The following is a 26,495-nucleotide window of genomic DNA, read 5'->3' as shown; positions in this document are numbered from 1 at the left end:
TGCCTTTTTTACGAGTAAAGGACAAGAGAAGTATGAACCAGGATATTCGGAACAAGTCCCAAATCTTGGATATGTTTGACCCAACTTTGAATCCAATAAACTCAGTATTGAAAAATTAATAAAATAAAAAAACAAATTTCGAAGCAGCAAAATTTTATTTCGCAACAAAATACACTCCAAATATATTATAATATATACAATAATAAAATATATTATTTAAAAAACATAAATATTCAATATTATGGCAAATGAAGCCATTCAAGTCCTTGTCAATCATTTTAAAATAATGCCGTGCTGATTTACCGAGAATAAAGTTCATATCAAACAGTAAACAAAATGTGCAGAATTGCCGCGGCATGAATTCAATTCAAGTTATGGATAAATAAACTGAAAACTTTGAAGAATATTTACAATGGCCATAAAATAATATAAAAACAAATTGTTCTGCAACTAAATCTACACAATTATATGGAACTACATTGTGTATTTCTTTTTTGGCATTTTTCAAAATATGATAATTATAAAAGCATCATATTATCACAGCAAACAAATATAATATATTAATTTAAACATTCAGCTACAATGTTTTACAATTCGTAATATCAAATTAATTAATTTTAAACATTGAATCATTCTCAGCCTTTCTAATCTAGATTATTATTTACAAATTAAATTAATAATAAAGTTTAATAATGGGTTTTACAAGTGCCGGTTAAATAATTCATTCTGATGGCAGCTAATTAGAATATATTACTGGAATTGCACAAAACCTTTCCCGCTATACAATAAATATACTAACTTCATTTAAATTAGGACTTCTAATTTATAAACCTAAATGTCCGAGACCAATCAGTTTGAACCCTTGATGATTATCTCCACTTTTACATTTGACTGCTGATTCTCGGCCTGTTTCAGCTTTTGACCAAATTTCAAGCTTTACAACATAACCGTTATGCTTTACAGATGCAATATGTATATATTTGCAACAGCAAAAAACAATTAAGCGATGCATGTACGTAATATCAAAAAAGAAAAAAAAATTACACATTAAATTAATTTGCCCAGTTTTTTAGGAACATTTTTAGTAGGTAAACAAAATAAAAAGTTACATCGACAGTTTGAGCATCTTTGATTGAAGCATTTATGTTTTATATTATAAAAAACACTTTTTTAAATGGATCATAAAATGCTCAAAATGTCTTCATTTGTAAAATAAAATTTCCATAATTTTATTTACAATTTTGCAAGAAATCAATTAATGAATAAATATAGTTATTTGTGTTAAAAATCACATTACATAGTACGACTTGCGAAACCACATTGCTATAATTTTATGCATTTTGTATTGCTGCATTTAAGCAGACAAATTAATAATTTACGAACATTTTTAAATAACAAACATTATAAAACTAATGAAATCAAATGAACAATATTTCAACCGGTCAATTTTGGCTTCAAATAATTTGATATCATGAGTTAAATGAAATAATGTTGCCAGGCTGTTAAAAAAATAAAACAAATTTACTAAAATACACAAACTTTGTGAAATTCCAAATTGAGAAATATTTACTTCCAACAATAGAATTGGAGCAGTTTTAACAGTCCGGCAACAAAGTTCACTTTTATTTGCATCAACCCTTTAAGCGTCGAGCTACATCTTGACTTTGTAAGAGTGTGCTTGACACAGAAAGGGTTAAAAATACATTTTATTATGAAGTACCTAGACAATTATACAAAATATACCCCAATGTTCACACAGACTGCATACTAAAACTCACTCATAATCACTAATAAATAAATATTTAATTTCATCCGTGAATGACATAGTATTTCTACTAATATTTTATTACATCATTATCTGAACGGACTTAGGGCGAGTTTGTGCGTGCTTTCAGTGGCATGCCAGTGGAAAGCATGCTTCCAATTCGGCCACGAATCATAATATTATGATAATCTGTATTTTCTTTGGAATACCCCACAATATGCATACGAAATTTGTTATTTATACAAAGATGTGAATATTTTAAATACACACATTGAGAGAATCACTCGCGTCTTATAATATCACCACTTCAATTGGATTAGTTAATTATAAAAAAAAATAGACAAATATTTACAGACAACTTATTCTGTAGGTGTCCTGCTGCCGTAGAGCGAGCGTACTCCTCATCATTCTGACATAGTACGCAGAATTAGCAGATTTCTCATCATTGCGCGCTTCGTAATTGTGCATAATTACAGACAACTCTGTACGAGTCATAATGCGAGCGTATTTCTCACAAATTATATGAGAAAAACTCTCGCGAAATGAGCAAACTGTTCAGAATCGCATAGTTTTCATCGCACAGCCGTGTACAAGCTGAGTACACTCTTGTTCTCCCGGTGAGACGTGGTCTTGGAGAAGACATTCCAGAATCGCAGTGTTTCGTCACCCGCCCCGGTGACGATGGCCTCTCCATCGGGTGACAGGGCCAGATACAGGACGCGGTACGAGTGCCCTGTCAGTTTGGCGACCTGCGTCAGGGAGGGGTACTTCCACACCAGGATCTGGTTCTGCGAATAGCCATGCGTGGATACCAATTCGCTTGAGTGCTTTGACCAGGCCAGATTGCACACTTGAGAACCTGGAACAATTTACACTTGAAGTTAAGGCAACATTCGTATTAATTCATTTCATTATAGATTAAGCCAACATTCATATAAGAAAGAGACATACAAATGACCTATTCCCGTGTGAAATGTCAATCATGTACAAGTGTTGGGTGCGCGTTTGGCGTGTTTGGATCGATGACGTTAGTTCCTTGGAGCATCTTCCATTGAAATACTTTTTTTTTATTTTTTTTTTTTTATTGTACGACAGACAGGTAAGTCCAATTATGGTACAATTTTATTAAAACTAACAATACATGTACATATTTTTTTTAAAACATGGTATAGTGATATTAATCACATCTATATCCGCTGGTAGGGCATTTAGCAAGGCCATACCTCTTGTCATGCTATGTTGGGCAATGACATCTGTCCGACCCTGCGGTATACAGAATAGGTCGTGGCTACGATTTCGACAGTATTTATCAGGAACGAATAAGCCACAGCATGACAGGAGATATGGGGAATCGATAAGGTTTTTTAGTAACTTTAATTCAAATATCATGAGTCCGGCATTACGCCTACTCTCCAGGCTTTGGTAATTTGTCTCCTTTAGCAGTTCCACGTGATGCATGAATTTCGGATATATTCCGTATGATCGCATGTAAACATACCTTAGGATTTTTTTTTGAATTTGTTCAATCCTATTTATGTATTTAAGTTGATAAGGTATCCAGACAGTACTGGCGTACTCCAGCTTGCTTCTGACCACTCCGTTGAGCATGGCGGTCATTGCTTCTATGTTATTGAATTGTTTGCAAGTTCTAATTACAAAACCAAGAGTTTTGGAGCAAGCCGAGGTAAGCTGGACTATGTGGTTTGAAAATGTCAGCTTGGGATCAAAGATCACCCCAAGGTCCTTGATGATGTTTACTTCACCATTCATTCTATACTGGCAGAATAGCGGATTTTGTGAACGACTATAAGTCATAACAATGCATTTTTTAATATCAAAGTTAAGTTTATTTTCTACCGACCATATCATGATTGAATCGAGGTCGGCCTGCAGTTTCGAATAATCATAATCTGATTCGATTTCCTTCATCAGTTTCATGTCATCCGCGAATAGTAGACATGAGCTGTGACGTATGCAATCCTGAATGTCATCTATCAGAATAAGGAATAACATGGGACCGAGATTCGATCCTTGTAGAATAAGGACAGTATTCTCACCTGACGCCCGTCAATTCGAGTCAAGGGTTTATTTCATATATTTTGATGGTTGCCAAATTGAACAGGATCAGCAGTTGTATATAAATTAGTGCAGTTTGTTTGTTTACCTGTATCCACGCACTGCATGGGCTGTCCTGTGAGGGTGTTCCAGAAGCGGATGCAGCGATCGGCTGTTCCGCCTCCGGAAGCCAGAAGGCCGTGCTGATGCGGCGACCAGGCGATGGCCTTGACTGCCGCAAGGTGGGCGGAATATGTCTGCACCGGAGCCAGAGAATGCTGCACAAATAACAATATATTCGTCAGAACAGAGCAAAGACAAAACATACTGGAAGTATCTGAGGACTGGAAGCCATGATAATGAAAAGTTTAAGCACAGGATCTTAGAGGATCAGGCACTTGTCTGCTACAATTAAATCAGTGTAAAATAATAGTTAGAATTCTGTTAGGAGTAAGCAGTTAGTTCCACTTGGTGCGTATTATTCTGTAGGACGCAGGGGAGAATCTTGACATTTTAGTGTGCTTTGAATAAAAAAGCAACATTTTTGATATTGGTTGTAGCCAAAAAAGTTTAATTTTTCTAAAGGAATATTTTTTAATCAGATTTTTTCATTTGGGGAGATAGGGTGGTCAATTACGGACCCACTTAGATACCACCACATTCTTGGTAATTACTTTCATAATTCAGTAAACAAAGATGTAGTTACCTGCGTCCAAACAAACAGCTTATTATCATTGCCGCCGGAAGCCAAGCACTGGCCGTCTGGCGACCACTTCAGGCCGCATACTTCCTGTCGGTGTCCCGCCAGGGTCCTCTCCGATACCAGTGCTGGAAACAAAACATACATATATTATTTCTTCAAAAACAAAAGGACGCTAAACAAATTCATAAAAACACAATGTTGTCAATATAACTAACTCCACGCCTAAAACAACAAACGCCACTTTCTTAATCTTGACCAGAGATCTGCACATTTTTAATGCAGTCATACAAAGTTTTACCATGCATATGCATCAAAGATCTCATTTCTACAGCATTCAGTCTACTTTCATCCTTCCTCTATCAGTTCTGTGCCCCCTGCCACGATCAGGGTTGGTATCAGCACTCCATTGTGGACTGCTAGCTTCGCTTCTTTGGATACATTATTAGCGCCAACCGAGTTTCCTGCATTTACTCTTCTATCGAAATCCTTGAATATAGGTGGTAAATATGGTACCTGGTGTTCTAATGTCTCTCTGGCGGATGTGTCTATCTCTGCTGCCGGAACTGAGGATGTCTCCGTTCCAGGCCAGGGCTCCCACTCGCGCTATGTGTCCGACCAACTTTGTCACCTGGAATTGATTATTACATCGGTTAGTTCATCCGATTGCTAACGTTTCACAATGAGGGATGTGTTGGTAGAATGAACACGATTAACAGATTATTGGATAAATATATTATATATGTTGTTTTGCGCCTTGGCAATATACAAATCATCCAAATATCATTATTATTATTAGGATCATCATGTATGTTGGTGGTACCTCTTTGTTGACGGCTACGTCCCAGACGGAGATGTATCCCTTCTGGGTCCCCACAGCAACCAGGCCGCCCCTCTCGCTCCATGAGACAGAAGTGACTGCATTGCCATCATTGGACAAGTCGCACAGTCGCGTTACCTGAAAAACCAACGTAGAATTATATACTCCTCATGACAATAAAGCAGCAATACTTAAGCAGCGATTGACTCTTCATTTTAATAAGTTGCCCACTACTTTTCAATGCCGGCGAGCCGGTGTGACTACGGATCCCAAATCTTTAAAGGTTGTGGACACTTGGCGGAAAACGTAAATTAAGTATTTGGGAACTCCAGCCAAATTCAACTGTCAAGACTCGTTACTCAGTCTCAGTACTCGACATTTGTACAGGGTTAGCAGCTGATCACTATTGAAGAATCTACCAGCCCTATACGAGATGTCCAGTTTCCTGGAAGCCAGCACTACCCCAAGCACGAACCTTCTCAAGGTGGGGGTAAACTGTTTATTCAAAAGAGCTGTTAACCTAACCTAGTTTTAGTTGAGTTATTCTGTCACAGTCAAAGGGAGACAGGAATGACAGGATGTGTGTTGTTAGTTACCTGGCTGGTGCAAGCGCTCCACAGGTATACACAGCTGCCGAGTCCCACGCTGAGGACGTTCTGTGCCGACCAGTCCACGAGGTTCAGGTAGAAGTCATCTTGCAGTTCTGGCGCATCCAATACCTGTACGCAAATACAATATTGTTATTATATAATTATTGAAGCGCAACCTCCATGGATTATTATCACAAACTGTGGAGAGAATTTAGAACAACAAGGAAGCCATTGTTCTCGGCCCTGTTTGTAGGTGAACTCGATTCGTTCTTAAAAAAGTGACATCTATCCAAGATTATTAAAACTACTAGCAAAGCGCCATCTATGATTTACAGTTCAAACTATCACAAATATAATATGTGATGCAAACAATCTATCTAATTGAGTGTACTCAAATAATCTGATGATGCTTTATGAAGCTAATGGTACCTCTTGTCCTCGCCTCCTGATGAAAAGGGCGAAGGGTTTGTTGCAGAGTCAAAACAAACTTCAGATAGACTACTAAGATAACAAATGGCAAACCTTGAATGGTATTCTGGATATCTTCCTGGTGGCTTTTCTGGGAGATCGGAGGAGTTTCTGTGACTTGGCGGAGACTGGGGAGAGAGAGTATGCAGCGGGATCCACATTCTCCTGAAACAACCAAAACACACAATGACATATTATATCATCGCCAAGTATTCTGCATTTGGGTGGATCAGAATGATAATGAATCAAGTCTAAATTTCATAAAATTGTGTGTTAATATCATGTTAGTAGCTGTTTCATTTTCTCCATAGATGGCAATACAAATTGATTGAAGATCATATATTATAATTTGAAATCTTTCAAAATAATGGTAAATGATTTCCATTTTAACATTTAGTTTGTTTAGGTACAGAGGATTTTGTTGACTGTTAATCACTAAAAATGATTTCAGTCATAGATTTTAGTGTTTGCAGTGGTTGCAATGACCAGATTTTTCGCAACAATAGTGAATTATGTCCATTTTTTGTTTGATTGAATTTTACAATATTAATTAAACCTTAAATTATTATTTGTTTCAACTTTTTATGTAAATTAATTTATGTACTGTATATAATAATAATATGTTATATAATAAGTTTATACAGTGAAAACTGTAGGCTTTACAAAATGTTTCAACTTTAGATCGATGGACTTGATTAATAAATATTCTGAAAGGTGTACTGGTGACTTTCACCCGAATGGGAAGCTAATACTATATTGTGTATAATTAAACACCTGACTTTCACCCGAATGGGAAGCTAATACTATATTGTGTATAATAAAACACCTGACTTTCACCCGAATGGGAAGCTAATACTATATTGTGTATAATTAAACACCTGACTTTCACCCGAATGGGAAGCTAATACTATATTGTGTATAATAAAACACCTGACTTTCACCCGAATGGGAAGCTAATACTATATTGTGTATAATTAAACACCTGACTTTCACCCGAATGGGAAGCTAATACTATATTGTGTTTAATTGAACACCTGACTTTCACCCGAATGAGAAGCTAATACTATATTGTGTGTAATTAAACAACACACCTACAGATTATTTGTTCAGTTATAATAACAAATATTTCCTACATAATTCAAGTTAATAAAAAATTTTCTCTATAATAATTTAATCAAAAACTCATTTTTCTCATTTTATAGGAATGAACACTTTGTTTCAGATATCCTTATTTAAGCATGTTTTTTAGTAAAATACATGCCCACAACTATTATTTTCAATAGGCTTTTACCAGCGTGAAGTTAACGCATGTGATCTATATACATAACATAACGCGTCAATGTTTGAATTATGACATAATTGTACATGAAAGAGACTACAGTGACTCAATTGCAAGTATTGTCATGTTAAGTATTGTTCATAATAGTAAAACGAACCCAGGGTTGTCAGAATATTCAAAACAACATATTGGGATTTTATATTTATAAAGGAACAAATAAAAAAACACATCCTATCTTTAATGCACAACTCGTCGTTTCCCAAATTTTATTAATCTCTGTCTGTCTAGAATATATTATTTAATTTATGGAGATGGAAATCAAATTGTAAAGAATGACAAAATTTATCTTTAGGGCTTAAAACTAATTTATGGATTTTTCAGAAATCATAAGATTTGCGAGTAAGTACTTACCTATTTAATTATAAACCTTATATTTCAGGTAACATTTTTTTTAATATCAAATAAGAAATTATACGTAAAATTAAAAAGTCATATCTCAATGACAATTCTTTTTGAAACTTTCTTCAAATTTAAAATTCTCCCAACTTATGCGGGCGCCCTAAGGAAGTCCAAATAAACAAAACAATTTTACATTTGACAAAATATAATCTTTACTTAACCACAATCAAAAAATTAGCCACCTAGTCAAAATAAGACTTGCTTGAATAATGAAGTGGATGCAGCAGATTTTGCAAAACGCAAATGGAATGTATAAACAAAATTACAGACAGACCTACTGAATGATATCTATCAGTGTGACCGTGAGAATGGCATTCTGTTGTATGGCAACTTTAGTTCAATTGTCTGTGCAAATGGGGAATTTGAAACTGTGTTGGGATAATACGCCTGGCAACCCTGCATGAAACGTTTATGGTAGGTTACATATTAGGAATGTGGGACGTATGGTGGCTTAGTCCACCAATCCTCTAGACACAGAACATAGATGGTACATTGTGCTTCAATTAGATACTTCAATGTGAATTTCAAACTGTGTTGGGATAATACGCCTGGCAACCCTGCATGAAACGTTTATGGTAGGTTACATATTAGGAATGTGGGACGTATGGTGGCTTAGTCCACCAATCCTCTAGACACAGAACATAGATGGTACATTGTGCTTCAATTAGATACTTCAATGTGAATTTCAAACTGTGTTGGGATAATACGCCTGGCAACCCTGCATGAAACGTTTATGGTAGGTTACATATTAGGAATGTGGGACGTATGGTGGCTTAGTCCACCAATCCTCTAGACACAGAACATAGATGGTACATTGTGCTTCAATTAGATACTTCAATGTGAATTTCAAACTGTGTTGGGATAATACGCCTGGCAACCCTGCATGAAACGTTTATGGTAGGTTACATATTAGGAATGTGGGACGTATGGTGGCTTAGTCCACCAATCCTCTAGACACAGAACATAGATGGTACATTGTGCTTCAATTAGATACTTCAATGTGAATTTCAAACTGTGTTGGGATAATACGCCTGGCAACCCTGCATGAAACGTTTATGGTAGGTTACATATTAGGAATGTGGGACGTATGGTGGCTTAGTCCACCAATCCTCTAGACACAGAACATAGATGGTACATTGTGCTTCAATTAGATACTTCAATGTGAATTTCAAACTGTGTTGGGATAATACGCCTGGCAACCCTGCATGAAACGTTTATGGTAGGTTACATATTAGGAATGTGGGACGTATGGTGGCTTAGTCCACCAATCCTCTAGACACAGAACATAGATGGTACATTGTGCTTCAATTAGATACTTCAATGTGAATTTCAAACTGTGTTGGGATAATACGCCTGGCAACCCTGCATGAAACGTTTATGGTAGGTTACATATTAGGAATGTGGGACGTATGGTGGCTTAGTCCACCAATCCTCTAGACACAGAACATAGATGGTACATTGTGCTTCAATTAGATACTTCAATGTGAATTTCAAACTGTGTTGGGATAATACGCCTGGCAACCCTGCATGAAACGTTTATGGTAGGTTACATATTAGGAATGTGGGACGTATGGTGGCTTAGTCCACCAATCCTCTAGACACAGAACATAGATGGTACATTGTGCTTCAATTAGATACTTCAATGTGAATTTCAAACTGTGTTGGGATAATACGCCTGGCAACCCTGCATGAAACGTTTATGGTAGGTTACATATTAGGAATGTGGGACGTATGGTGGCTTAGTCCACCAATCCTCTAGACACAGAACATAGATGGTACATTGTGCTTCAATTAGATACTTCAATGTGAATTTCAAACTGTGTTGGGATAATACGCCTGGCAACCCTGCATGAAACGTTTATGGTAGGTTACATATTAGGAATGTGGGACGTATGGTGGCTTAGTCCACCAATCCTCTAGACACAGAACATAGATGGTACATTGTGCTTCAATTAGATACTTCAATGTGAAATGGGACAACGTGGGTAGATAGCAATTTTGTACGGCTGATGATATCATTGAAGTCATTTATCGGTCAATTTAAAAAAAGGAATGCAACTCTCAGATCGAAGAATTATATCCGGTTCAAAATTGTAAATGGTAATATGGTAGCCCTGATTTAATTAACCTCATTGCATTTCATTTACCTACGAGAGCTCCTCGGTCTAAAATCCTGCTTAAATGTAACAATATCCAGATAGAGCATTTCAAGCACACGCTTGTACCTGATTAGAGTTGGTTATAGATTCGCAGAGGTGTTGGATCTATTTAACTGCACGGAAGATAGGTACAAGAAGGCTATACTATCATATTGATTTAATCTGTGTCTTCTAATATGTTTTGTATGTACTTGTATCTTCTACTTTTATATCCTTCTAGAGCTTGTACTTATTTTATACTTTCTGATGTCGTTGTACGATCTAATGCCACATTTAAGTGTTACTTTTTAAATTTTCTAATGCTTGTATTTGACAGCAATAAGCTAATTTTTGTTTATGGTATATTTATACCGTCGATATAAAATAATGAAATCATCAGTTTAAAGAGGAGAATTTCATTTATGTGAACCTAAATCTCTTCTACCTGAGATGGAAGGAGTGTTTATTTGGCCACTAAGACCCCGAGCCTGTCATCCACTCTATTCACTCCGCAAATTACTGGAGATGGAGAACGTAATCTGGCTCTTCATATTGAACAGAAGAATCATAACCTTACCCTGGCTTCGATGGAGCCTCCGTGCTTTAGCTGGTCACGTAAAGTTATCAATTCAAAGCTTGTCGGGAAAATTGCTTCCATTGAAGGATAATATATTTTATTATTTTTTTAATAATAAACTTACGTTTATAAGACAAGGTTTTTTATGCAAAGCACAAAGGATAACAAATTATTATATACAATATCCTAGGATATTAAAAAAATAATAATATTTGACAAGTCAAAATATTTCACCAACATATGTTGATATGATATGTCTCGACGCCATCTAGTGGGAAATTTAACACTAACAAAGCCTTTCCTACAAAAATAAAGTTGGTTGTTTACAGGTGAAAATATATAATAATAAGCAGTAATCAGTGCTCCAGAGCACCTGACTGGACATCAGAAGGTGTGGGTTCAATTCCCGTCGGCGGCATTTATTTTTACTCGGGAGATATTTTCAATTTGTATTGATATTTCAGGCGACTAATTAATGCTTATAAGAATAGATAATAGTTTAGTCATCGCCTTCAGTCATAATCAGACACAATTGGAATTCAATTAGACATATTCGCTTGACGATCCAATATGAGTTAAACATGGAACCCCTGCTTTATTCATAGAAAAGATGCAATATAATTGATGTGGCTTGGTTATGTGTTAATGAAAGAATATCAAATTTCGCTGACATTTCTAAGTGCTATTCAGATTCGACCCAGACATAGTTGGAAGAAGCAACTCCAGAGAGTCCATAGAAGGACTAAGTAAGTAGTGCAGGACCCCCAGGGACACCTGGAAGAGACTTGGCGATGTGATGGGTACCAGGATATCCGACCCACATAGGAAACTACTTGACTACAACTCATCCCTTTCAATCTCCCCTCCGGAAATAATGAACTGCTCTTCCTCTATCAACACTTAACTGATCATTGATACTATTCACCACTGTCCAGAATCAAGTGATTTTTTTGGTATAAGTTTAAATGATTTTTATCTGTCACTAAACAAGTGAAAAAATATTATAATTATTATGACGTCTAGCGAGGTGTGAGCTCTATTTTCTTGTGTTTATCTCTGCCTATTTCCTTTACTCTTATAATATTTACCTGTTTGGACGGCCATTTGTATTTATAGACACTGGGCGAGGGGGCCAGGGGAACTTGTGCCGCCCTGCCGTCGGCCGGGGGGCGCAGCTCCTGCACACGCGCCCCCAGCAGCTCGTTGCGCAGCAGGCAGCCGTAGGCCAGGCTCTCCCGCGGGGGCGCTCCGGCTTGTGCCCCCGCGGTGGGCTGGTTGGCGGCCGGGGGCGGTGCCGGGGCCCCCGCGTCGGGCAGGGGTGCTGCGGCGGCAGGGGCGGCCGGCTCGCCGCGCTGCTTCTTGGATGAGGGGGGCGTGTCGCATGCTCGGGGAATGGCTGCAACAACACAATAACATCATGTTCATTCATTGTTTTTACTCGTACATTATTCGAAATCTGTCTCATGCCGACGGACGTATCACACAATAAATACTGATCAAATCTTTGTAATGTTGTACCGCCCAACATAATTTCAAGGGTTACACGCTTTTGGAGCCGGGTCTAAACTTCGACGCATTTTAAAATTCACTAAACAGAACCCCCAAAAAATCTATTTTTTCAAATTTTACCTAAAAATTCTAACTTCGGACTCGAAAGCGCAAGATCAAATAAAAAAAAAGTTATATCACAAAATCGATTCCAAATGTGATTTGGAATCACCAGTTTTCCTCTTGTGCAACGAGTTTCTGGTCACCGTGCATAACGAAAGCATAATTTTCGTATATTTTCACAGGTTTAAGGGTACTTTTGAGAAATGCCTACAAACGAATTATGATTTATTTTTTATTTTTTTATAGTGAATACCTCACCAGAGTCCCAACTGCTCCCGTCTGGAGCCAGTGAGACTATGGCATCTCCAATTGGGGGATGTTGTGAGGCTGAAGGTAAGTGGGGAAGGGAAAGAGGAAGGTGGGGAAGTACCTGGCTATTCAGATCTAGTCACTAAACACGGCTAAAGCCATTTGGAGCAACGTTTCAATTCTGAATGGTGGTCTTGCACCAGGGCGATACTGGTAGTATCTTCCACTCTGGGACGTGCCGCAAATATACTATATATTATTTTAATTAATTAATTGTGATAATAATATCCACCTTGGTACAGTGCTGCCCTTATTAAGGTAACTAAGGAAAAATCAAAATACTTTAGCAAATATAAAAAACACAAGAACCAGGCTGACTATGACGCATTTTCCCTGCTTCGTAAACGGCACAAAGACTTATGTCGGAAAAGCAAATCCCGTTTCTTGAGTAATATTGAAAACAATATTTCCTCAAACCCTAAAAACTTCTGGAGCCACGTCAAATCTTCTAACGCATCCCACGGTGTCCCAAAATGTATGTATTTTGGAGAGCTGAAAGCCAATAATGGAACGGAAATTGCAAATTTATTTTCAAAATATTTCAGTTCAGTTTTCAGTAAACCCTCCGATCCACTTACCCTTGATCCAACTGACGTCGGGAACCATACATCCAATATAAGCAATATTGAGGTGACACGAGAAATTGTCTTAAAATACCTTAAGGAAATTGATACTCGCAAAGGTGCCGGTCCTGACGAAATACCTTCAATCTTAATCAAACAATGTGCACACAATCTAGCCTTACCCCTTTCTTTAATTTTCAATCGTTCCCTAACCGATTGCACTGTCCCTGTTATATGGAAATCTGCTTATGTGTCTCCTATTTTCAAAAATGGCAAAAAAACCGACGTTAAAAACTACAGGCCAATCTCCAAACTTTGTATATTTAACAAAATTTTTGAAAAAATAGTCTATGACCAACTATATTCTGCTCTTAAGCCCAGCCTGAATACGACCCAACACGGTTTCATTAGTGGTAAATCTACAACCACAAATCTTTTAACCTTTACAGAGTACCTGCAGGATAATTTGGATAACAGAATACAAGTGGACACTATCTATACCGACTATAGTAAGGCGTTTGACAAGGTCGATCACTCAACCTTGTTGAACAAGCTTTTAAAGATTGGTATTCACGGCAATCTTTATCGTTGGCTCTCTTCTTATATCTCCAACCGTAGTCAAATAGTAGTGGTTGCTGGATTTAAATCCGACTCTGTTGCTGTAACATCGGGAGTTCCTCAAGGCAGCCTGTTAGGACCGTTACTATTTAATATCTATATCAATGATATTGGTCACTGCTTTTTACACTCGCAGACCATCCTATATGCAGATGACATGAAAATCTTCTCACCTATAAAATCAATCGAAGACTGTCACAAGCTGCAAAAGGATTTACAACGTTTAAACGCGTATGTTAATGCCCATTGTCTGGAATTAAATATATCCAAATGCTTCATCGTACGCTTTACTAGAAACAAAAACATATTTATACACGAATACTCAATTAATTATCAACCTTTATCTACCAAATCAGAAATTAAGGACCTTGGGGTTATACTTGATAGTAAACTGAATTTCAATAAACATATTGACCACGTAGTCACTAACGCATCTTCTATGCTGGGTTTCATAATCCGTTCCTGTAAACAATTCAAAGACATTGCTACTTTCAAAACACTGTATTTCTCATACGCTCGTAGTATCCTTGAATACGCATCTCAAGTGTGGAACCCAGGCTATGCAATACATAAAAATAGAATTGAAAGTGTTCAAAATAGATTTTTAAGGTACCTTAATTTCCGCTCTTTTCGATCTCATATCAGTAATGAAGACTCTGCAAAGTTCTTCAATATACAGACGTTAACTTTCCGAAGAAATGTAGCAGATTCGGTAATGTTATTCAAAATTACACACAATTTAATCGATAGTCCTGATCTTCTTCAACGCCTATTATTCCATGTTCCCAATCGCAACAGCAGACAGTCGCTTACTTTTAATCTCCCTCATTGTAAGACAAATTCCAAACAAAACTCATTTATCTACAGATCCACACACTTTTTTAACTTAAATTATAACCATATTGACATATTTAACTCGACTTTACGCGACATAAAACAAAAACTCAATAATCAACAAAACTCAAACTAGAAGTTCAATTCCTATATATTCCCGTCCTTTGCCTCTTAATCCTTATCCTATATTTCCCCCTCCCCCCCACCCTCCTTTATTTTAATATTTTTAATATTTCCTAACTAAACAAGAAATTAATTTAAGAGAACATCTCTATGCCATTGTACACCATTGTAACACCATTAACTATTCATCAGTGGAAAGTTCATAATTGGCATAATTGATAATATTATTATTGTATCATTATATAATTAAAGATTTGCTGTCAACTTTTCCAAATAAATAAATAAATAAATAAATAAATAAATAACACAAATTAATCAAATAAAATTTATTTGCGCACGCCGGGTTCGAACCCGCGACCTTCGGAATGGCAGTCCAATGCGTTACCACTGGACTATGCCGGCCGTCAAATAATTAATTATTACTAAAAAATGAAAAGGGGATTTCCGAAAACCCTGTCGAGCGCACTGGGTGACAGCCCTGGATATTTGCAAACCCATACATTACACATTTGCCTTATCGACTTTGATATTCATATATTTTTTTAATAACTTGTAACAGGAAAAAATGAATCTATTCTCCACTGTGAACAAATTCCACATAAATAATACGCCATGTTGTGTTTCGATCTGCCTGACAAAAAAAGAATGCATTTTGCTAACTGAAATGTGGAATGCTATTCAAAGCAAAAGCACGTCCGCCTCTACCAGTATTTTTTGCAAGAGTCAATATTAATATAATTCATTGCAGTTCTATGTCAATTTGAAAACAGCCAGGACTTGTGAAATTGTAGAAAATTAAAAAAAATATATCACTGTTTAAATATACACACTATTTATCAGTGCTGCAGGCCATCGACCAAAATACCGTATACATATATCGATATTCAAAGTGCAATCAACATATTTTTGTTCAAGTGTTTTAAACAGTCATTTCCTGCATTATTTATGAGTATAATTTCGTAAATATTGTTATATATGTATGAAAAAGCCTTAATAGGCGTAAAATAAATAAATATTTACATTATCAGACCTAGGTTCAATCCTTCTTTCCTAAAAAAGACCCACAGTATCCCCTAGGATGACATAGATCCTAATTATTTTCCTCAGGGCCTCCTTAGTGTGGAGTACATGTAAAATTGTGTTGATGCTGACTATTTCCAACTATATGTCCGGGTTAAATATTCCCCACAGGAAAAACTAAACCCTTCCACACACTTTTCCACAAATTATCATCTAGTCAATCCACATTATGCAAGTGCATTATATAAGCATAAATACAAAACAATACAAGAACAACACGTCAACTCACCAGAGATCAAATGGGAAAGTAATTCACTGACTCCAGATATTTTCATATCAGAGGGTTCGGCTCGATAGAACTTCTAACTGGACCTATAAATCCTACTGATCCCTCAATATAAATATTTAAAAAATCTTTCGTAATCCTACATGTATTTAAAATTATTGATTTTGCATTTTTATTTATGAATTCTTTGACAGATCTAATACGCCTAAATTTTGGATGAGAGAGATAATGCCAGTAGCCGAAATAACAAATGGTATTAAATAAATAAAATATTTTTATAGTCTGAGGATGCCAATTTTTTTTTATCTCATTTCCTAAATCTGTGTATTTTCTATTTTTTTCAGAAACAGATTTTTGAATATTTTTATATAATCTATATAATATTTTTTCCTGAACATATGCAAGTTTTTATTGTGATTAGAAAGTTAATTTACAATATTATTTTTGTACAGCTGTACCCCGCCTCGCGTTGCTGTGGCTCAGTCTGTCTGTGCAGATAGATAAACAATAAAGCGTGTTGCTTTTACGTCCGACAGATGGCGTTTTAAAAAATATATATTTTACCTGTCACAGGTGACATCTATCTAACATAGGTATATAAAAACACACGCGTATTCGAATGCAACGTTATGTCAATATTTCAAAGCAATCCGTGGAGAACTTTCGGAGATTTAACATTTTGAACAAACGAACATTTATATTTTTATTTATATAGATAGATAGATAATCTTCAATTGATGATTTTTTTCCCAAAAATTAAAAAACCATCAACTAATTTATTTTTCCTACTTCAGGGCCAGACGGTAATTATGGGTGATGGACACCAAGTCATTATTTTTATATTTGAAATCAGGGTAAAGTTGTCAAATTCCGCTGCATGCAAATGCAAAGGTTCTTTAAAAAACAACAACACTTGATTTCAACTTAAATCTCCCACAACATAAATAGTCATTGCATGTAGTAAGTGATATTTATATTTTGTTTGCATATTAAGCATGCAGCGGAATTCGACAAGTTTATCGAAATCAAAATAGACTTATACCTATATCAAAAATAATGTAGTTTATTCTGATCAGAGTGTTTTGAGGGTAATTTTACTCGCAGAATTATTATTATTAAAAATACTGAATTCGGTTGTGACTCCGCCTATCTGTATGTAACTCCGGTTTCATGAACTCTAGAACTCGGATTTGCTTTCAAGTTAAGTGTCATTTTCAAAATTGGAAGTTTTAGTTTTTAAATTTAGACAAGCGATTAAGTACCTACATATAATTAAATATTTTAACAGGAAATTTATTCAATTGCCCTTTTCAAAATTGGAAGTGATTTGTGGAGAATCATGTGGAGAATCAAACCATCCGTGATTTTTCACGAGTCAACCATTCATGCAGATTTTCAAATTTTGGCAAACACAGAATAATACTACTACAACTGCACATAATATTATGAAATGCAAGCAAATAATAGATGTATTAGCAATTAGCATGCCTTTTACAGACGTGCTAATTTTCCCGTTAGGTATTTCAATTTTTTGTCCCACTTAAATGGCATTTTCTGCAACTTGACAAATGATCTTTAGAAAACAATTCTCGTCGAGAACTTTTCATAGTTAAGTTAATAAGTAACTGTGAATGCAATTTTACTAGCGTAAATAATTCAACGAGAGAGAGAGAGAGAGAGTGTGTGTGTTATTGCATTTAAGAATATGCATATGAATGCGATAACCGAGGACAAATTTAATATACACTAGCTGACGTGTTCCAGGTGTTGCTTGAGCTTTCTCTACTTTCTAAAAATACAATATGCATGTATCATATGTAAAAACATGATAATAGTGAAAACCCTATCAAAATTCGTTGGGTAGTTTAGAAGAACTAAGCGCACAACAGACGCGGGTAGCGACTTTATTTTAATATATTAGTATCGCTGTAATCTTCATGAATAAATAGACAGATTAATTCAATACTAAATTGCATTTTGGAATACAATAGCCGTTGCGTCGATGCTAACATTGCTAAAATGAAGTTTTTCCTTCAGAAGTTAGTGAATAAAGAAAATCCTAGAGACTACGATGGGCTTGATAATCTGGCCATGTGCAGGGCCATCCATGAGACAAACGATGAGTGGGAGAGGAAGAGGTGACTGCGTGGATGACGATTGGAGCAGGATGTAAACTGGAGGCGAACGGCTAAGGTAAGGGTACCTACTGGAGTCAGTGGAGAGCATCAGGCTGGGCTTCCCTTTGCAGGCGCAATCAGAGCCGGTCACTTGCCAAGGAGACAGGGAGCCAATACGCTGATAATACACAACACCACAACGCAGAGTGCTATAAATTAAATAGTTGGGCGGGAGCAGTTAATGCAGGGACTGATGTCAGATTATGAGAGGATTTGCGAGGAGCGGGTTTGTTTAAGACCTGGCGAGTTCAACGTACGCCTTAACATAATATATCCACTATTACGGAGGTATATCAATATCCGACCCACCTCTGAAACTAATTACTACTACTTCGAACCTTTGACTTTGAGCTTACGGTTATTTTATGGAAAACTTCTATTCAGAGAGAAATTCACTAAAACGTATAAGCTGTGTACTCTGTACCCGTACCCCGGCATACAGAGTGTATGTTCTCTCGTTCCCCAGCACACTAATTAACTTAACTTAAAAATGTAACTTAACCGTAAATGTATAATATACCTCATATGTATATATGTCAGCGACATGTCATTGGTACCAATTATTATACTAACTTTTATAACTTTGTAACTATAGTCATCTATGTAATTATGTACTGTTTGTTTCTGCAATAAACAAAAATAAAATAAAAATAAATAAATAAACCGAAATTAAATGTAAATTAAAAAGTTAAATGTTACAGATTTATGTTGAAAAGTGTTAATAGGGCAGTTCACGGCTTTCCTACGAGAAGCTGCAGCGATTTTAGGCTTCCCAAGACAAATTTATCGGGAACACAAAACGATATGTATTACGAAAGTTTTAAAACGTTCAATGAACTCCCTTTAAATGTTAAGGAAGCTAAAAATCTTGCAGTTTTTCGTGGGTTGTCTCAATGTTGTGAAGTGCAAATATTAGTACGTAAGTAATAGAATACATAGATATACACTAGATATAAAATTGATAGCTAAATAAAATAATACATTATTTTTATGCAATAATTATTAGTCTGAAACACCTACATAAATTGAAAAAATCTTCCGATAAAAAATACATGCCGCCGACGGGAATTGTAGAATACTAATACACTAGGTAAAATGCTTCAACTGCTTACTGAAACTATAGTGCAATCAGTATTCAGCTATTTTATGTTCATCCGGTGCCCATAAAGTGCTAGCGGTTTAGAAACTGTGTGTAGGAACGTTACGTCATAAAATATAAGATTTTAACTGGCGGTTTAACGAACAAGGTTCACTACATACAGGTTGTATAGAAAAGCTGTTCTATTTGATTTTCATATAATCATGACGATTGAGTTTAGAACCAACCTTCATTGGTTTATTCCTGCGGACCAGTAAAGCCAAATGGACTAATTAAACTACATAAATATATTATATGGAAGAAACTCACAGTACAAGGCGAAGAACTAAGTAATGCAAAATCGTGTGTTTTTGGTTTGAAAATTAGATCCCTTGGAAATATTTTTGATGATTAATTAAATACTCGGCCTTTGAAATAATAAAGTATTTTGTGGATAAGCCGAGAAAAAGTATCAGGCCCATAAAAACTGCTTTAACGTTTGAAATCTCCTACTTACAAACCCCTTTTCATTATAGATTAAGTTCTTTAGAAAATGATCGTAAAACGTTTAATGAGAAGTACATAACATGGTAGTTAGTCCCAAAACTTCTACACTGAAATAGGTCCCGACTTTTAGTATTACTCGATGGAATTCCAAAGCTTATCAATGCAAGCAATTCTGAACTAACAAATGCATAATTTAGAACGTTATATAGAAATATCGTGTCAGCGAAAATCTCACTGACATGATATTTAGTCTCACAATTTAAGAATATTCATTTCATTTAAGAGTGTTGTAGTTCAACAAAAAAGTTCTGAAAAACCCATTTTAAAACTTAGAAAGCGTAAAAAGTTCTGGAATACCCATTTTAAAACTAAGAAAGCGTAAAAAGTTCTGGAATACCCATTTTAAAACTCAGAAAGCGTAAAAAGTTCTGGAATATCCATTTTAAAACTTAGAAAGCTTTTTTAGAAATTTTATACTCTCAATAGCTTTTACATTTGTTATGTAGTTTTATCCATCAAATTTCAAACTGTCAAGTTCGGATAGTGAAGCACAACCTCCTGTCTCCATAACCAAGTTGTTCTAAAAACGATGTTAGGTACTCTATGGTGCAATAGTAATGAAACAATTGAGCTCCACTATATTAAATTTGTACATTTTATTGTCAAACTGTACCCGCGTATAAATGTTTGCATAAAGTGGAAACTGAAGTGAACTGAAACTGAACTGTTCATTGACAGGCCATACAACATTATGATTTCTATTAATAAACAGGCCAAGTGGGTCAGGGCGATTGTAGCTCGGAGCTAAATGCAATACACGGGTAGGTACCTACCCGGAGTAGGACTAAGTAGCTAGGTACTGCTGATAACATTAAGTTGACGAGGTACGCACTGAGAACTAAGGCCTAAACTTGATGATTTCACCATCACAACACTCTCATCCAGTTGGGGACTCTTCTGCGATATTCACCTGTTGTAGTAAATTGGCAATGGAGCTCCATCTAGCCCACAGTCGTACATCGGTTAAAAAGGTTAAGATAGAGTTTGTAAACGTCAAATAAAAACCTAGCGATGAAGGATTAGCTTTGACTCGGGATTATCTGATACTTATAATAATGTAAGTATTTATTGCAATATTGAAATGATCGCGTCAGAGCGTTGCTATCCAAGGGTCGGGATGAGATCTTTGACTCTGTGAATACGGAAACTATCATTTTACAGTAAAGCTGTTAGTTTTGTGTAATGACATAAACCGCATCGAACGCGAATATTACAAGCCTCTTGGGTAACTACGACGACAATGAATAAACATTATCAATTTATTGTCGACTCTTAGGATCTTCGTGCGTTTTACCTGCGTGCCCTGTTCACTGTTCGGTTCATAATGTTTATTCATTGCCGTGCGTTTTACCTGCATGCCCTGTTCACTGTTCGGTTCATATTTATTTATTTTGTAAGAAACAAACAGCTTTTATATAATATACAATGATAGAAATAAATATACAAGTTAACTGAAGTCAAGCCACAGAAGTTTATTATGTTAAAGTTCATTGGAAATGAAGTTTTAATATCTTAAAATTAATTTGGTGTTAAAGGAAGGGGAGAGGAAGAGGAAAATAGGAAGAGGATAGGAGATGCTCCCGATAGATTCCATACTCTCATATTAATAATCGATCGTACGCATTACTTCATATCGATATTTCTTTAGGTTATTACCAAAAATGTCAATGCTGTAAAATTTTGTATTATATTGTGCACATATACGAGGAATTGGGGAATTTTTTCGAATGTTTGTTCTACACGAGGGTAGATAAAATAAATCAGATTGTCGGGTTGATCTAGACGGAATATGAAGATTTATTAAATTGGTAAGTTCTGGTGAGTCCAGACCATTATTTAGGATTTTAAACAATAAGATTTGATCAAAAATTAGACGTCGTGTTTGGAGGAAGTTAAAATTATGAAATTTAATGGATTCGGTATAATTTGAGAAGTGAATTTATTATTTATACGAATTTATGTGTTTAAATTTTTTTTGAAATCTTTCTATTCTTTCGATTTGGGCTTGCAGTGCACATAATAATACAACAATCAGTTATTTGTTTTTGATCAGTTTTTGACAATTTTTTAACATATGGCAGGCTCCCCCTCCCCCATATGTTATGTATATAAACCGTAGACTAAGAATAATATTAGTACCAGTCTGAAGATGGCTTTAACGAGCTGAAACCGGTTACGGTCAATAAAATTAAAGTGGAAAAAAGTTTCATATTTGTTTTATTATAATAAATTAAAATATTGTAGTCTTTTTATTAATATAAACTTGATAAACAACCAACATTTTCACTTAATTTAGTTACGTAAAACAATGATAGATGTCAAATATGTCTGCCATTTTAACTTAATCATTACGAAAATAAAACACGTCATTTTTTTCAACCAGAATCCTTAGGAATAGACTAGATAAACAAGCATGGTGTAAAGCATGCATAGAGCGCGATATTCACTGGGAGCGAAGCTAAGCAAGTACTAACTTAGTTTAGCTTAGCTCGCATCATAAGTATTTTTCATACTTTCACTAAGTTAGCTTAGCTTCGTTCGCGGTGGATATGATCGGCAAACCCTTGCCAAGCCAATGTAGCACATCTTCTCAGTTCATCGACATATTAAGAAGGTGCATAATTCAGTATAAAGCTACTGCACTTGTCATGAATACCGGTTGCTGATGACCGAAGATGCTTCTTAGTTGGCCTTTCAAATATTGCGATTCTAATTGGCGATAAATTGACGATTAAATCGCTGCACGCGCCGTTAAAAACGCAGGCAATAAATTGTGGTCCGGGAAAACATACCAGACTTGTGATAATTATTGCAAATTTCGGCAATGAAATGTGCAATTTGCCTCATTTTGAGTCAATCGTATGTTCGCCTTTGCGGTCAAAGATCCTGGCTTTAAAGTTGACGAAAACACACTCGTTTTATCACGAAACATACTAGAAAAATATTCATTAATTATGCAGACTTAAAATCGTATAATATTTTGTATTTTGACCTCGTGGCGAGGCAGAAATGCATTGGAGGATGAAAGGAATAAATAGTTATGGAAAATGCATTGTTGAAAGAATCGTACCTTTGGACCGTTTATTGTGTGTCAATAAGCTGTAGAAATACAGACGAAATAAAATATTTGGGATTTATAATCGATAACAAATTAAAACTTAACATTAACTTTAAAATGTCGTTAGATAAAAAAAAATACAAAATAGTTAGGAAAACTAGATCTTAAAACATGGAAATTGGTCTACAACACCACTGTAGCATCCCACCTAAATTACTGCACAAGTGTCATTTTTATGAGAAATAAAACGCAAATTAAAAGAATGGAAATAATTCATAACAGAGGCACGATGTCTAGATTGTGCTGTAGCAGATATACTAGGATAAAAACCATGCAACGCCAACTCAATATTTAAGTGTGTGGCAACATTTAGTCTATAATACCCTAGTATTTATTTATAAGTACTTAAAAAAAAAACAGAAAACAAACAACCAAAATTGGAGTTGCTATCTCTGAAGAACAACAAGTAAACCTTGGAGTTCCTCAAGGATCTGTTTTGGGACCGATCCTTTTTATTACATACATTAATGATATATTGAAGTGCCTAGAGTACCAACTGTTCGATCAAACTTTTTGCAGAAGACACACTTTTTTATATATTACAGCAAATAATATTGAAGATACATTGTCAAAAATATAAATAAACTGAAACTAAAAAAATAGGTTACCAGATTATATGTTAAAAGTGGTTTTTTTTTAAGTATTAAGTTTTATGTTAAATGAACTCCTTTTAAATGTTAGGAAGTTAAAAGTTTTTCGTGGATTATGTCCGAACGTGTGAAGTACAAATATTAGTAAGTAAGTAATAGAATATTATTATAGTCGTTTTATCGTAGATATACAGTATTTGCACAAACTAAACATAACATGTAAAATTTTATAGGTAAATAAAATATGTATATAAATAAAATGCGCTCGGGACAAATTTAACGTTGGATTATTGGATACTCCAGACTCTGCTGTTATATGGTTAACTCGGACACTAAACTTGATGTAAAAGGGAAGACATGTCATATTATCGCATTCGATTTTATTGCCGGTATAAAATGATACTAACTCGATACAGGACATCATTAGTTCTTCATCATCCTTCTCGAGTTAGCGTTCTTCCACAATCCTGATGATGGATGATGGGTGACGCATTATTCAGACCCTAAAGCCAAACGACCACAGCACTAAACCTTACGAATAGTATAATAAAATTGTAATGTATTCACGTTTAAAAATAATTATTTTAACTCGAGAAGAAAATCTGTGTGCTCAGGCGTAATGAAAAAAGTAAATTTATAAAACCAAATAAAATATTTTCAGCTCGCAACGTAATTTCCACCGAGAGCTATGGAGAATTGAAATAGGCATTTAATTCTTTTAAAATAAAACGAGAAGCCATTTCAAATTAAGGCAAAGTCGGCTAGCAAAATAGTAAAAGTGTGACCATCATAAAAAAATCTAAAAAACATGTGACAATTTCTTCCGTCGTTTTGATAGTATTTACATATTTTGTATACGGTCCGGAAACTCGTAGTACAAGCGGGAACTATTAATTCAACGTTACATTTGGAGTCAATTTCGTATTATAACTTTTTTGATTTGAGTCTTCGTTTTCGAGTAAATCGAGACCGAAGTTGGAATTTTTGGTTAAATTAAAAAAAAAATAAGTCGCTATGGGGTTAATCCCATTTGTTTAGTGTCTTTTAAAATGCGTTGAGGATTAGACCTGGCAACTTAAGTTTTTAACACCTAAATTGCTGAAATAAAAAAGAAAAAAATTAAAAAAAAACAACAACAATGGAAATGCTCAGTTAAAATAAAAGTTTTTTTGTATTCTCAATGTGATGGTGATTCACCAGTTTTCCGCTTGTACTACGAGTTTCCGGACACACTATAATTCATTTACAAAATAATATATTCATTTACAAAATCACGGCTGATTTATTTGGCAAAGGGAAGAGAAAGATCATTTGCAGAAGAAAAAATCCAGGAAAATGACACGAGTTTCATTAGTAATAAGAGAAGTCCGTTTCCCGGAATATTGAAATGATATTTAAATACAAGTTAGGTAAGTTGACCGTCTGATAATGACGTCAAGGATTTCACAGGAAAATAGTTCTAATTCTTCACGAATTTAATACATTTATAGGAGCAAACCTATGAATTGTAAGAAAAGGTATATAAACTTACAAGAAGAAATGACTCTTGTGATTTAAGAATATGGATGGGTTTTGAAAGATAGTATTAAAATGTGTTGGCGATATTTTACTCGGTAATTATGCTCATTCTTCATTTATGTACATATTATTTGGTTTGTTCTTTCTGTATTTTATGTGTTCATAGACGGTACAAACCCCAAAAGAGCCTGGCATTAATCAATGAGAAAAGCATCTCACCGGAGGAGATAATCCTTACCCGGAAACGCGTAAGCGGGAAACTGGTCTACATCATATTTACGGTCGATTTTGTTAAAAAAAACTTGATTTGAGCTTTCGTTTCGAATAAATCGAATAAAAGTTTGCACTTTTTAGGCCAAACTAAAAAAAATCGGTCTTAGAGTATTTCGTTGACGAAAAAAATGTTGCAAAAAAAAAGAGTTTTTTTTCGGATTTTATTCGATGTATATTTAACAGTTTCCCGATTTTACTGCGAGTTTCCGGACGCCGTGTATACGTACACAACATCCACTCATAAATTATGATAAAAAATCTTTGCAAATTTTCAGAAAACTTTACAAACACTGAATAAATAATAAACACAAGAAATTCCTTCCGTGCAGATTTCAATGGAAACCGATGTCACCACTGACTGTTTGGCTCTAGTCCATTCAGCACGCGCTCTGTCTCTCTAAACTGCTTGACATAATATCGCCATTACATTTGATTACATTAAGAAATTAGTTTCTTAACGACTTTCTGTACTTGAAATTTTAGCAAAAAAATGGTCATACTTTTCGATCACGAAACGCCCACATTTCAATGGCTACGAAACACATCATTATTTGAACCCTGATAAACGAAATTACTGGTTTCAACATAAATAGTATATTTTTTCGATACTACCAATTAAAAAATCAGCGCGCAGTAGACGGTCATGAAAAGATGCCACCAAATTATCATATTTTTAACAGACCTTACTTTATTGGCTTTGCAAATGAATGCCATCGGGACATTATGATATCAGTGTGGATACAGAATTTATTGGCGGAATTCGGCAGATAACTACATACGAGTACATGACATGAGCATTATGTACTGACCTATGTATGCAGCTAACGGGTTGACAGCAGACCGCTATCTTTGCAATGGACAAATAAATGCAAGTGGAAAGATTAATATATTCTTTTTCTATCTAATTCGGTATTCTCAAAGGTGGTTCGTATTTCTGTATCGCGTCCTATGTCAAAACA

The 26,495-nt window shown here is 35.3% G+C and overlaps 1 protein-coding gene across 1 annotated transcript in view; it reads right to left on the bottom strand.

Moving 5' to 3' along the window:
• Positions 1 to 166: 166 nt before the first annotated feature.
• fzr (fizzy and cell division cycle 20 related) overlaps positions 167 to 26,495 on the bottom strand; it is a 139,562-nt gene continuing 113,233 nt past the window's right edge. Inside the window, exons 2-9 of the mRNA XM_089643500.1 lie at positions 11,940 to 12,247; positions 6,453 to 6,563; positions 5,937 to 6,059; positions 5,344 to 5,478; positions 5,037 to 5,151; positions 4,527 to 4,648; positions 3,930 to 4,098; positions 167 to 2,624 (exon numbers count right to left, since the gene is read on the bottom strand). Coding sequence (XP_089499626.1) covers positions 2,338 to 2,624; positions 3,930 to 4,098; positions 4,527 to 4,648; positions 5,037 to 5,151; positions 5,344 to 5,478; positions 5,937 to 6,059; positions 6,453 to 6,563; positions 11,940 to 12,247 — 1,370 coding nt within the window. The 3' untranslated portion in view covers positions 167 to 2,337. The remainder of the gene's footprint in view (positions 2,625 to 3,929; positions 4,099 to 4,526; positions 4,649 to 5,036; positions 5,152 to 5,343; positions 5,479 to 5,936; positions 6,060 to 6,452; positions 6,564 to 11,939; positions 12,248 to 26,495) is intronic.

The sequence above is a fragment of the Hesperophylax consimilis genome, chromosome 19 (assembly GCF_061612785.1).
Source record: "Hesperophylax consimilis isolate HC1 chromosome 19, BYU_Hcon_1.0, whole genome shotgun sequence".
Lineage (NCBI taxonomy): Eukaryota > Metazoa > Arthropoda > Insecta > Trichoptera > Limnephilidae > Hesperophylax > Hesperophylax consimilis.
Note: the sequence above shows the minus strand (reverse complement) of the source record. Positions and strands in the feature narration are given on the sequence as shown.